Genomic DNA, 13,103 nt, shown 5'->3' on the forward strand with positions numbered 1-13,103 from the left:
ATTGTGGTCAGAGAGCGTGCCAAATGCCATTCCAGTGCCTCTGCAACAGGGGTCGAAGGTTAAGAAACATTGTGGCTCAGAAGACAGATGTCCATGAGGCCTGGGCAGATATTATCATTCTGCTTGAGAGCTGAAATCACCATTTGTTTAGCCTTTTTAATATTAAATGTAGCTCTATATGGAGTTATAATGACCCATTTTACTGTATTCTTAACTACTACCAAAGTGTGTCACCATATGGTGATCTCAATAGGTGATGCACTCTTTTAAATGTGCAGTCTTGCTGCTGCCTTACATTGGTGGATTGCATACTGTCCACTTTAATGCTCTCGCTATGAGGCTTGTGGTACTTGGCAGCATCCACTTTATAATGACCGACTGGTTTTCATGTTGTCCTTAGAGAGACTTAGATTTAAGCATTAGATGTACTCTATCTGCGAGAATGGGGGTTACATTTGCTTATTCACTATCTGAACTGTATAGTTGGTGTTATCAACAGTTGCAGTTTTGCAAATCATAGTCTGTTTTGTGTCTTACAGATCTAACTGTCAAAAAGGTTGTGAAGAGTCCACAAGAACAAGGTAGGCTCATGCTTACTAAGTGATTGCTAGCATGCTGCTGGTCAGTTTTTTTAAGGTGTTCTGGATGATTGTTAGGGTTACCTGTGCATTGAATGACAGTGATTGATATAAATCAGATGAAACAGATAGATAGATCCCTTTTTATATGAACAATATTTGATTGACATGTATAATGACACTAATAGATAGAAATCAGATGAGATAGACAGATAGATAGATAGATAGATTTTAGATAGGAAATTTCTGTATAAGAAATTACAGACAATTTTTTTTTGAAACGGGCAATATTTTATTTGAACAACTCTTGATACAAACCTTATTGCCTTGATTGCAAAACAAAGCAAAACTAGATAGATAGATAGATAGATTTTAGATAGGAAATTTCTGTATAAGAAATTACAGACAATTTTTTTTTTAAACGGGCAATATTTTATTTGAACAACTCTTGATACAAACCTTATTGCCTTGATTGCAAAACAAAGCAAAACTGCTTCTCCATATGACAAGACACCTCAGATTCCTGCATATCCAGCTGTCTGACAGGCGTTGTGATGACACAGGAGGGGACATGTTTCCATTTTTCCAAATGATCCAGACATCTCGCAGTCTCCTCAGAGGAGCATCTATCCTCCATCACTGTCAGTCATTGGTCTCCTGGGGGCATATGGTTTACTGCCACAGACCTTTTCCACTTCAGTCATTAGGGTGCCTTGTAAATGAACTTAGACTTATGGACAAAACTTGCTGAATGACTCATTCCAGCCCAAATGTGATCTTGAGTTACACATTGCTAAAACAGGACACATTCCCGTCCTCAAGCTTTACGATGTAATTAATCAAATGTTGATTCCACAAGGGTCAATAGAGTTTCGGGAGAGACGGATGTCGATTTCTCAGCTAAGTGAAAAAACAAGTGGTGTTGAAGGCAGGGCCCAGTGTGGATGCGCTGGATAAATCCATCAGGGGCGCTGACAACCAGCCGTCAGTGGCTGCACATCTGCGCCCATCTGCCAGAGGCTCATGTCTTTTATTGCTTTTCATTGCTTTCTTCAGATGAGAGCACAAGTTCAGTGCAACTGAATCGCACGTCCCTTGGAAACTGAGGTGATTATTGCATTTCGAAATGTTAGATTAATCATTAAATTAAAAGTACTTTGGGTTGTGCCTGTTAAGTGGACATGATTGTTGATTGAATTAGAAGAGATCAGTGCAGAGCTCAACAATAAGCTTGGCTCTGTGAGATGTCAGAGAGATTTGGGCCAGTGGACGGAAATTAATTGTCACTGAGTATTATGTTTAATGATTATTTGCTTGTTTTTTATTCAAACCTAAACATTTGGTTTTCTGTGATGTAGTCTATTGAAGACTGATGATGCAAATTCAGATGGTTTAAATATGATACCATAGTAAAGTAGGTTTAGATGAAGGTTCGTCAAAATTTCAAGAAGCATCAGTTTTCATGCTTCTTTAAATGATCAACAAATCACTGTATGCTTTGATTTTCCAGCCACATTACAGTACCTTTCAAAAGTTGTGTTTTTGTCTTGTGCTCAACAAGGCTGCATTTATTTGATCAAACATAGTCAAAAATTAAATGTAATTGTAAAAATGTAATTTATTTCAGCTGAGATTACTCCAGTCGTCAGTGTCACATGATCCTTCAGAAATCATTCTAATGTGCTGATTTCCTTTTTTTTTTCTCCATAAGAACAGCATTTATTTTAAATAAAAATCTTTTGTAAAATTATAAATGTCTTTCCTGTTACTTTTGATTAATTTAATGCACCCTTGATAAATAAAAGCATTAATTTCTTTGAAAAAAAAAAATAAAACATTTACTCCCCCCAAACTTTAATTATTATTTTCAGATTATTTTTTTTGTGGTTAAGCCACATAATATCAGCAGGGCATGTATACTGGGCCAGCATAAAGAACTTCAATTATATATATATATATATTTAAAAAAAACATTTTAATTTGTCCATATTTATAATCAAATGCACTTTAGAATCTTTAGAGTGAATAATCTCTAAATAATTCAGAATACTTTCTCTTGTTCAAAACCTGAATGACATCTGTCAACTTAAGGTGAAATATTGGCAGACAGGTAATAGAAAAGCTCATGTTTACTGCAGCAACTGACCAGGTGAGATGACAATAGCACAACATGCGTCACCTGTCACCTGTCTGCAACCTGGCCATCAATATTCGACCTGATGCCTTATGGCAGCATGTACCTTCAACTCATCACTCAAAAGCAAGCGTTTCCCCAGCTGTTCCAGAGACTGTGCACGTTAGTGTGAAGATGCAGATGTTTGACCACACCTGGCAGCTGTCCCTCTTCCCCCCTGTACACGGTGCTGAGCACATCCCTCCTGTCTGAGCACATGCAGCTCTACCCGGCTCCCCTGCAGCTCATGCGGATATGGGGAATCCTGGTGACTGAGATGAGCTATGTGTTTCCCCCCGGAGCTCCTGTCCCTCGAGGAGCCACGCTGCCTTCCCATTTTCTCACAGTCACTTCCTCTCCTGTCAACCTGGGAATGTGCTGGCAACCGGAAAGCCACAGAGACAAGGAAAACGTTTCCCGTGTGACAGATATAACAACTCGGGGAAACCATTACTGTTCCTGTTTATCATACACTTGCCATTACCTGGCACAAAGGACGGTGCTGCAAGTCAGATGCACAAGAAAACAAATCAATCATGCTTCTGCTGAGCATGATTCATAGCACGAACGCTCCTGCATGTAGAACGGGATGAATTACGAAGGGATGCACCTGATTATCGGTGCGCATTCAGATGTTAAAACGCTTATCGATAGTTTCAGGAGCGTTCATGTGAGGTGTTTGGGCTTTTCAGAACCCACGTGTAATTGTATGTGGCAAACGATACCGAATCCACGGCGCATTATCTCAGCCCAAACGTGGAAATGTTATTGCTCAGGGACTTTTAATCTCCCACAACCCTCTGTTCATTTCAGAGCAGTTCCCACCTGGTTTCCATGGCATCTGTCCAACTCACAGCAGGAAAGGAAGCAGATCTCGGCAGTGCTGAGTTCGCCCTCTTCTGGACGGAAGTGAGGGCTCCAATAAGCCTTGGTCTAATTAGCCATGCTGTCAAAACATTTCTGCACAAGTCCTTTTAGAAAACTCTGCTGCATGCTCGCTCTGAACTATTCAGAAGGGAGATTTGTTAATTTGGGCTTATGTAACACCGCAGCTCGGTGCCATTACGGGAAAAACAAATGAAAAGGTCAAATGATAGTAAATTCAGCCCAAAAGGAACCTCTTAACACAGTTTGGACAATACCCCGCATTCACCTTTGCTTAGAAAAAGACATGACGTGGAACAACTTCCCTTTTAAACTCGCTGACCACATCCAATATGGCTCAGTTTGACCATAAATCCATTTTATCAAATGGTTTTCATTACTTGAATGAAATCGTTTAAGTACAGAACTGCATGTTTCCAAATATTCAAAACTCAATTCCATTTGAACCCTTTTTCTTAAGCGATTTGAAATAACAGAGTTGAACATATAAAGCAAGCACCTTTATTTGTTTGAACAGATACATAGATTTATATTGTACACTTTTTTTGCTATTTCGTGTTCATATACATGTACTAACCATGGTTAAAAAAGGCAACTGTTAATGGAAACAATGGCAAGTATACAATACAATTAGCAAACATATCAAAATCAGTTTTTACAACATTTTTAGCAACCAATTCTTTCTATTGGTCTGCCATAGTGCAAACTGTGTGGTTTGAAGACAGAGTGTTAGCGTGATATTAACATTCATTCTTACAGTTCCGATGTCTCTGTCTCGAAAACATTTCAATGTGTAGACCGCATTCACAGTGCCTTTGCTTCAAGTCCTTCTGTCCCCTAATGCCGATCTCAATAATACTTCAAGTGTGTAGGGCTGTTTGACAGATGAGTAGTGGACAAAAGCTATGATTAACAATTCGATTGGTGTGTTTATTGCAGTGTGTGTGGAAGTTTGCGTCAGATAATTGTATTCAAGCTCTGTTCAATGTTCAAGAGTCCCTCTCTGTTTCTCTTGGATACTCTTCTTAAACAAGCTCAGCTGTTACAGCTAAATACATCTAAATGATTGTATTTTGGAGTGGTTGCATAATACAATGTTGTCTGCGTATCCTAATGAGAGTATTCTTGACAAGGTGAAAACATGAAATAAAGCAGAGAATGTCGTCCATTTCAAAAGTGTCCATTCCCAAGTCCAGCCAGTATATGACATTCCTTTAGTACATCCATGTAACATTGGACTCCTGTTGCAGAGATACTGATTTAGAGGAAAATGACAAAAAACATAGTCAAATGAAGCGGTGCCCAGAGAGTGAGTGAGCGTCCTTCTATTGCACAGTGTCTTGCGGAAAGCACTGATAATGGATGGTGGATGGTGTGATCAGATGTCCGGGTCTGTGAGACGGATCGAGTCCTGTCTGGGCACTGGTTCACGAGCAGCCACAGCGGTCCACTACCATTGAGGGGATCTTGCCGTAGATGATCTGCTCTTTGCCGTTGAAGTAAAGCATGTTGATGGGAGACATCTTGGTGGGGGTGCAGCAGGGCCCGGCGGTGCCTCGCGGATTGGCCTTGTTCACCAGATGGGTGTGGGGATATTTCTGCAGGTGCATGTAGTCGCATTCTCCTGAACAGTAATTCGCCTTATAGCGTTTTGGAGCAATAATCCAGTCCCAGCCGAAGTCCTCGAAGTCCACAGTGAGAGGGTACCTGCAGCATCGAGACTCTGATGAATTCTCGTCACAGTCCAGCCCAGAGTCCCTCCGGATTCGCTTTGGGCCCTCCGAGATTTTCACCTCCATGAAGGGGAGCTGGGAGTGAAAGAAACCAAGAGCCAGTGTTTCAGTTTACTGTTGATACTTTCCTATCTGACGGCGCTTGCCAACTCCTGGTCTGACCGTGAAGTAGCTCTGTCCAACCATTAATGAATGCTACAGATAGCCAATACAGATATGATTAGGGAAGGGAATAAATTTAATGATTCTGGTTCCAATTCCACATAATGAGTCATTGCTTATTGGTGCCATTAACGATTTTTCAATTCTTATTGCAGTTACTGCCCCAGCAAATCATGAGATCATTTCTGATATCAGCAGAACCAATATACAGACAAAAATTTCATATTTTTGCCTTTTTAATAACTTTTCATACGCATTTTATGGTATTTATATTAAATAAAAATACTAAAACAAAGAAGAAAAACGTACTAACTTTTTAAATTCATTTTTATACCACTGACTACCACAATTTCTAATTTAAGCTAATCTCATTTAAGTTTCATGAGGGTTAACATTTTTTTAGTTCGTTTCTTGTTAAATATGACGAAAGTAACTGGAGATTCAGTGAGTCAGATTCACTAAAAAGAACCGTTCAAAAGAGTCATTCGTTCTCGATTCGGACTATACTGGTCACGCGACGAATGCTTTTGATTCACAAAAACATTCGGGACAACACAGATGTAGCGAAATTCTGTAATGTGTAGCGTTGTTGGGCGCTCAGACACATGCACTTAACATGCATTTAACATTAAATATGCATTTTACATTTTCGCTTCTGGCACTCATTTTTGAGATGTCACTATTTATTTAGAACAAAGTATTTTGTAAATAAACCCATCTAAATAATTTCTCAATAGTGTCATTCACAACAATTACTGTTGGCAAAGCTCTGTCTAAAAGCGGTTATATTTTACGAAAAACGCATTTTTGTTAACTCACCAGTCCATCCTCTCCAGGCTCAGCTGAGGTGACAGCCAAGTCGTTTCCCTTCGCGTCATACGCGTTTATCTCAATGCCCCAGTTGGTCTCCGGTTGTCTTAACCACACCGCGAGTACCTGTTTTACGTCTATACTCTGCCAAGACGTCACTCCTGCGTTCACATCGATCTTCAGGGATCGTATTCGTATGTGCCGTCCTCCGTCCGTAACAGGCATCAGCCGTGATATCTGTAAGAAGACTGTGGTCACTTCTTCCGCCGGTCTCAGATGAACCCAGAGCTGCGCTCTTACGATCCGGTTCGCTTGGATCTTCGGACTGAAGGAGAAAAAACAACACTTCGGTTTCCGATCTACTTGAACGATGGGGTCAGCTGAAAAAAAAGAGAGAAATAGCGATTATACGGGGTCTGACAGTTTTGTTATTACAGCAGGTCATGAAGTGGCGCACTGATATAAATTAAAAAATGAAGTTTTAAAGAAAAAACGTTGACTACGCCCACAAAATATAATTTTGTATAAATAGAAAATAGAAAATACATTACAGACATAAAGCAGACATTTGTATGTAAAAATGTGATTGACTGTATGTGTCTATATATGATGTTATATACAAACGGCATTGCGGATGGAAACATTTATACATGCAATAACTAATGGATCGCCTACACACATAATATCTATAAGATAATACACATTTTTACCTAAAAATATTGCCTAAGAAATTACCCAGTTTCAACTACAGTTTGTAAATGTCACGTGTGGTAAAGGCGAAAACATTTTCTTTGAGCGACGCTGGTGCGCTTTGCTGCGCTTCCATGTTCAGCGTGCGTAAAATCGGTTAACAAGGCTGATAAAGCAGCAACGCAAAGCCTTAAAAATCAGTAAACGAGAATGATCTTTGCATTAACTGTGCATTTAATGCACAATAGCCGTCTTGTGAGTGCAAACGGCTTGGACGTAAAGACTGCGTAAATGGTCTCTCCAAGTATCTCTTATTTTTTGTCCATTGTTAAGAGGATACATCTACTTGAACGAATATTTGAAATAGACGATCCTTACGCTCTGTGGCCATGGTCATGATGGTCTCTGTGGTGGCATGTTCATCGTCCTCTTCCATAGCTCCATCCTTACTGTCATCCCCCAGAACATCGTACTGATCCAGAAGTTGTTGCAAAGGCGGTGCTTTGGGTAACAGCTGCTTGACCACGTCCCGGCTAATATTTGGAGCCTGTTTGAGTCGGAGCTTGCTAAGAATTTGGGACTTGATGGCATGCAGTCTCATCAGCTTGCTGTGTTGTCTGAACTCACATGTGGAACACTGCTCGCTTTCCTCCGTGGCTGTGGAAGGCTGCTGGTGCGCCGTTATATCTCCATGACCCACTGAACCGCATGCAATTAATACACTTAGAGAAATTAAAACCTGTGTAAAATGCATGTTCCAAAGCGTGCTAAAGGATGTTTGCGATGTTTGATCTGATTTGCTATGGAAATGAACCTCACCACGCACCGGATAAGTAGATGTCATGCTTAAATTCGGCAAGGCGTTTTATACTGCAACTTTGGCCACTCTATTGTGTCGTAAGATTCAATGATTGGCTGAGCTGGCAACAATAAACCTAATGGACAGAGCTGGACTTCTTTCGCAGTTCTTAAAGAGGCATGGCACATCTTAGAGGACTCGTGAAGGAATTAGCCGAACTTGAATACAAATTATGCACAAGCATATGAAAAATACGCACATTTCTTATAACATTTCAGTGCGTGCATCTAGGCTACTCACTATCCAAACGCATCTGACCCATAATGTAAGGCTACATGTGACATTTATGCATATGAATTCATAATCAACAGAATATCTGTTTTTATCTTAACAGTACATTGCCATATAAGAAACCTTGATGTTCTACACAACTTGAGCAGCGTCGTAGGTAAAAAGGTGCTTTAGCAGCTTTGAAATGTTGGTTCATTTATTAATTTATATCGTGAGTAACTTGCTAAAATAACTGTCATTTCAAGCCCTGTCTTTTGTGGCATTCGTTTTCCCTATGTCCTATTTTTATGCGGTAGTTTTTGAAAAAGAGGTGTTTGGATAGGCTAATATTCACGTAGCTTTTGTCAATGCAACAGAATTCAATTTCACAACGTATGTAACGTTTTAAACGTAAGAAATTGAATAAGCACAATTCATCTTATTTGTTGAACAGTCTCCTAACTGCAGCTTCTTCAGTTTTTTTGACCCGTGGGTAAGATACGTAGCGCCATCTTATGGTACAACTTGTGTAACGCAGGTGAGGTATATCCTGACCTCTTTTTATTCAGATATCTGTACTTTTGCACAGTTATTAGTAAAATTATACATATAAGGGTAGTAAACGCGGAAATATAATAAAGAAAAATATAAACAAAATAACATGCAACTTCTAGTATACATTAGAAATTATAATTGTGTTCAATTATGGAGAGAAATAAGTCCTTTAGTAGGAATACTTGATTCTGATTGGCCAATTGATTATAGCTCAAATGTAGAACTGACTGTTGTGGATGGCAACCGATTTCCCTCGCACTGCTCTACATTTTCATTCTTACATAATATAATTTCAACAAATCAATATTTCATGTCCATTTATTTATTTGGCAAGTAGCCGTATAAGCAGGATAATGTGCAGTCATCCGGTCGTTACTGCAAAATAAACACTTTCATGGCCACACAAGACTCTGTTTGGAGTATGGGAACATTTTGCGATAATGAGCCGATGACAGGGCATTATCCCTTACTTAATAGCACTTATATCTTCGGTTCAATTTAATAATGTGAAGATAAAAAGGGAAGAATCTAAGATTCGAAGCGGAATGTCTGCGCGGAACAGAAATCTTTATCGATTAAGTTCTAATGGATTTAGGATAATGCCTAACACAATATACAAAGATCTAGCCTGAAATTATTGTGTTTGTTTGATAGTTTTCAATGTAGTGTAACTCGTAGAGTGTGAACAGTTATTTTGTTTTTAAAAAGGCACCTCTAGCACAGTTAAACGTCGCGCTTCCTAAAATCGTTGGTTATAGGATTGTGGTATACTTATAAAATGTAAATTTGTAATAAAATCTTAAATGGGCTAATGACAATAAGCCTAGCGGACTGTCTAAGAATGGAAGCTGTTGCTATAGTTACTACGCAAGCGAACGCGACTTCGCGATTTTCTAGTCTTTGTAAATCCTGTTTTAACAGCGGGGTTCACCGTGGGTCGTGAAAAAAACAAAATCTAAAATTCAATTAACATTTTTTGGTAAGCATAAAGACTCAAAACTCAATCACACTTTTGTTAACACAAAATATTCTCTCTCTGTATATACTGTATGACAAGAAAACAAATGCGTTTATTTCCTCATATTTCACTATAAAATGTGTCTGGCGGGAGATAGATTATACCTCTCTAGGGTGTCCTATTATGAAAAAGTTTGGGAACCCTTCTGTTAGAAATATTTGTTTGTAGTATTATTGAAAACAGTCATTCCACTAGGTGGCGACATTGTATTTAAAAACACACTGAGGCGCAACCTGTGTCTGCGTGTGTTGCAGTAACCGATTTTACCCAGTTTACAAACAAATGTTTAGGCAAGGATAGCATGAACTATGTGTGCCCTTGAATAGAAACACGAAGAGTTTCCAAGCTGCAAATTCAGTCATATAGATGGCCATGTTTGAATGGACAGAGAGAAATGCAAAAACAACACGGATTAATGCGCTGTTGAGCTGCATCGCTGTCCTGTCATTGGAATGAAACTGAAACGTTATCACCATTATATGTGGACTCCGGACGCACATGCTGAATTCTGACCCGATTTACCCGACAAGAGCAAGTTCATCAACGTGTTTTCTCATTCTCCTGTGGAGTAGCCTAACCGAGACTGGTGTGGAGGAGGACGCTTCTGCCTGTTAATACTGTGGATTTATATCAGTTTTTAATTTAAATAACGCATTCCGCTTTGGATGAAATGATTCCTTCGATTTTTATATGCATAATATTGACGCTCACAGCCTGCAGTCCGAATAGGTATGTACCCACACTGATTATATCGCTGGAATCTGCACTTTTAGCATTACATTATAAAAACAGATCATCGTGCATTTTATACAATCAGGAATAACATTTTGCCTTGACCTTGAGGCTTTCTTGACACAAATACGAGGATGGAATTTACTCGAAAAACGACAGAACTGGAATTTTAATCTCGTTCTTCCTGACTATAACATTGCATTTCAACCAGGATATAATTTATCATGATGTTATTAAACTGTTGATCACTTCAGATTTCCAGACAGTGACTGTCGGGTGTCTTTGACTGCTGTGCATGATGTACCTATACAACGGGTTTGCGTATCAGGCAAAGAGAATATATTGCCAAGAGTAATAATATTATCGCTAAAATATTAACAAACGCCTAATAATAAAATTTTCGCGCCTAAAACAGCTTGTAGATCTAGAGTACACAGAATCAACACATTTATATTCTTAAATGAGACATTATCGATGTGTGTATCTGTGCAGCAAAAGGAGTGAACCACCGGCGTTCGTTGTGAGAAGTATGTTAATTATTAGCTGTTCGCAGGAGCAGCGTTTCATGAGGCAGCACGATACAAATATTGATAGCGACGTCCGAATCGTGAACGAATCGTTCTTTTGAATCGGATCATTTGAATGATTAGTGTGAACGATGCGTTCGAAAATCGAACTGAATCAGTCCGAGCGGTTCTCGAGTCCAAAGGACATCGATTCGTACTGAATCCGATTCGGAGTGAGCCCAGAGCTGATGGAAGAGTAGGCTACTTTTGTGTGAACCAAATGAACCGATGACATTGATGAGGCTAAAAGCAGATTTAAATTTTGCAGAAATTTTACAAATAAAAAAACATTACATACGCGTTTGATATACGCCTTATGATATACATAAGAGTTTGTTTTTAAAGTATTTTATTAACACGTAAAGAATAAAGAAAATTCAGGAAGTAGATCTGGAATATTGTTTCATGTAATTACAAATTATATTTAGCTTTTAAATTGTTATAATCTGAATCTGAACTGGGATAAAAATGCTTATAAACAGAAAACCCACAATGAACAGCATTATGTACCTACATATAAATGGAACTATCAGAGCATGTCATGTCCTTGCCATCCCTAATAAATACCATATCTAGTTGACTTATAGCCTACTACTGGCTTCAGCCAATTAAAGCACATGCAGTTATTTTTTCTTCATACTGCCTCATAAGGAAATCCTCATTCCTGTGAAGATGTAGTCATTATGGTGTCATGGACAAGGTTGCCAAGACACTGAAAATATATATTTAGCCATGCAAAGACAAGCAATAACTCACAATAACCATTCCTCTTCTTCACACAGGGCAAGTGTGAGGTGGCCATGAGAATGCTATACATCATGGCAGACCATCTGGAGAATCTGAACTGGGATAAAAACACTTATAAATGGAACTATCAGAGCATGTCATGTCCTTGCCATCCCTAATAAATACCATATCTAGTTGACTTATAGCCTACTACTGGCTTCAGCCAATTAAAGCACAATGCAGTTATTTTTTCTTCATACTGCCTCATAAGGAAATCCTCATTCCTGTGAAGATGTAGTCATTATGGTGTCATGGACAAGGTTGCCAAGACACTGAAAATATATATTTAACCACGCAAAGACAAGCAATAACTCACAATAACCATTCCTCTTCTTCACACAGGGCAAGTGTGAGGTGGCCATGAGAATGCTATACATCATGGCAGACCATCTGGAGTGTCTCAACTACACTTTGCACAGAAATACGTCCTCATCCTAGCTTCTTATCCGTACATCACAAAACCCAACCAAGGGAATATAACCTTGGTATCACGCCATCTTTGCATCTCTTCCCCTCACTGCTTTCAAACCAATGTTACATTATTTATATCATGGGATGCATGAAATCCAAGCACCGCGACCCCACTCAGAACTCCAGCTCATCGGAGAAAGTGGATGGCAAGCCAGGAAAGCAAGGAGAGAAAGCAGTTCTAGTTTTCTCAGAGATCGGCTCAGTGGAGGACCCAGTACGGGTCAATCCGGTGCTGCTGGACTATGCCCAGAGACTCTCAGAGGAAATTGTGGCCCGGGCAGTACAACAATGGGCTGAGGTGGACAGTCGGTACAGTGACATCCCCTACATTGAGTGTGACGTGCCATAACGTTTCAGCCAGATGGAATAAGATTGGATTGGTCTGGCTCTCCTTTATGTAAAGGAGAGCTTTCAGACATGAGGGTTTTAATGATTGTTAATACAAGCACAATTACTCTTCTGGTAGTGTTTTAACAGCGGCTCACCAATGCTTTTTATTGATGTGATATTGGCACTTCTGGGTCTTGTGCCATGTTGTCAGGTAGCCATATTCCCTTTAATGATCTTCAGATAAATAGAGCGCAGCAGTTGGGTTCTGGAAGTAAAAATCACATTCATTTTTTCCATAGAGAAATAGATTTTTAGTGATCATGTACTTTAACCTTTAAGACAGACCTACTATGAGCTCTGAGGTGAGGGGGACTCCTAGGACGATTCTGGACTCCTTTTTAATGGTTAAATTAAATTTTATTAATCAAAAAGCATGTCTAATTAATTAAAATCATGAAATCTAAACAATTTAACATCAATTTATTAAAAGTTTAACAAAAATTACATGTTTAGGGCCCTATGAAATGTTTTATTTTTTCCAACCT

At 39.2% G+C, this 13,103-nt stretch overlaps 3 protein-coding genes across 4 annotated transcripts in view; 1 reads left to right on the top strand and 2 right to left on the bottom strand.

Annotated features, from left to right (window-relative positions):
- Window positions 1-4,137: 4,137 nt before the first annotated feature.
- Window positions 4,138-8,035, bottom strand: mstnb (myostatin b). The gene is made up of 3 exons (XM_016539263.1): window positions 7,410-8,035; window positions 6,351-6,721; window positions 4,138-5,444 (listed from the first exon to the last, which is right to left on the bottom strand). The coding sequence occupies exons 1-3, from the start codon at window positions 7,873-7,875 to the stop codon at window positions 5,064-5,066; spliced, it is 1,218 nt and encodes a 405-aa protein (XP_016394749.1). The 5' UTR covers window positions 7,876-8,035; the 3' UTR covers window positions 4,138-5,063.
- Window positions 8,036-9,956: 1,921 nt separating this feature from the next.
- akap19 (A-kinase anchoring protein 19) lies at window positions 9,957-12,638 on the top strand. Of its 2 annotated transcripts, none has more exons than XR_001638523.1 (2): window positions 9,957-10,402; window positions 11,754-11,817. XR_001638523.1 is itself a non-coding variant. In XM_016539226.1 (2 exons), exon 2 carries the CDS (start codon window positions 12,308-12,310, stop codon window positions 12,575-12,577), a length of 270 nt encoding a protein of 89 aa, XP_016394712.1. In that variant the 5' UTR covers window positions 10,385-10,402; window positions 12,100-12,307; the 3' UTR covers window positions 12,578-12,638. The 2 variants fall into 2 exon arrangements, 1 of the variants encoding a protein (XP_016394712.1); XM_016539226.1 differs by lacking the exon at window positions 11,754-11,817 and adding an exon at window positions 12,100-12,638 and having other exon boundaries at window positions 10,385-10,402.
- Window positions 12,639-12,676: 38 nt separating this feature from the next.
- LOC107728909 (3-hydroxyisobutyryl-CoA hydrolase, mitochondrial-like) overlaps window positions 12,677-13,103 on the bottom strand; it is a 6,662-nt gene continuing 6,235 nt past the window's right edge. The window contains exon 4 of the transcript XR_001638522.1: window positions 12,677-12,823. The gene's annotated coding sequence lies outside the window, so the exon portion shown is untranslated. The remainder of the gene's footprint in view (window positions 12,824-13,103) is intronic.

The sequence above is a fragment of the Sinocyclocheilus rhinocerous genome, unplaced genomic scaffold, assembly GCF_001515625.1.
Source record: "Sinocyclocheilus rhinocerous isolate Xijiao unplaced genomic scaffold, SAMN03320098_v1.1 scaffold1569, whole genome shotgun sequence".
Lineage (NCBI taxonomy): Eukaryota > Metazoa > Chordata > Actinopteri > Cypriniformes > Cyprinidae > Sinocyclocheilus > Sinocyclocheilus rhinocerous.

What these genes read in the sequence shown, in the direction of transcription:
- mstnb (XM_016539263.1), bottom strand. Translation starts at nt 7,875, where the DNA reads ATGACATCTACTTATCCGGTGCGTGGTGAGGTTCATTTCCATAGCAAA. An exon ending in CATGACCATGGCCACAGAGC is followed by an intron (nt 6,722 to 7,409) that starts GTAAGGATCGTC and finishes CTTTTTTTTCAG; the next exon opens with CTGACCCCATCGTTCAAGTA. An exon ending in AGCCTGGAGAGGATGGACTG is followed by an intron (nt 5,445 to 6,350) that starts GTGAGTTAACAA and finishes TTTCACTCCCAG; the next exon opens with CTCCCCTTCATGGAGGTGAA.
- akap19 (XM_016539226.1), top strand. Translation starts at nt 12,308, where the DNA reads ATGGGATGCATGAAATCCAAGCACCGCGACCCCACTCAGAACTCCAGC.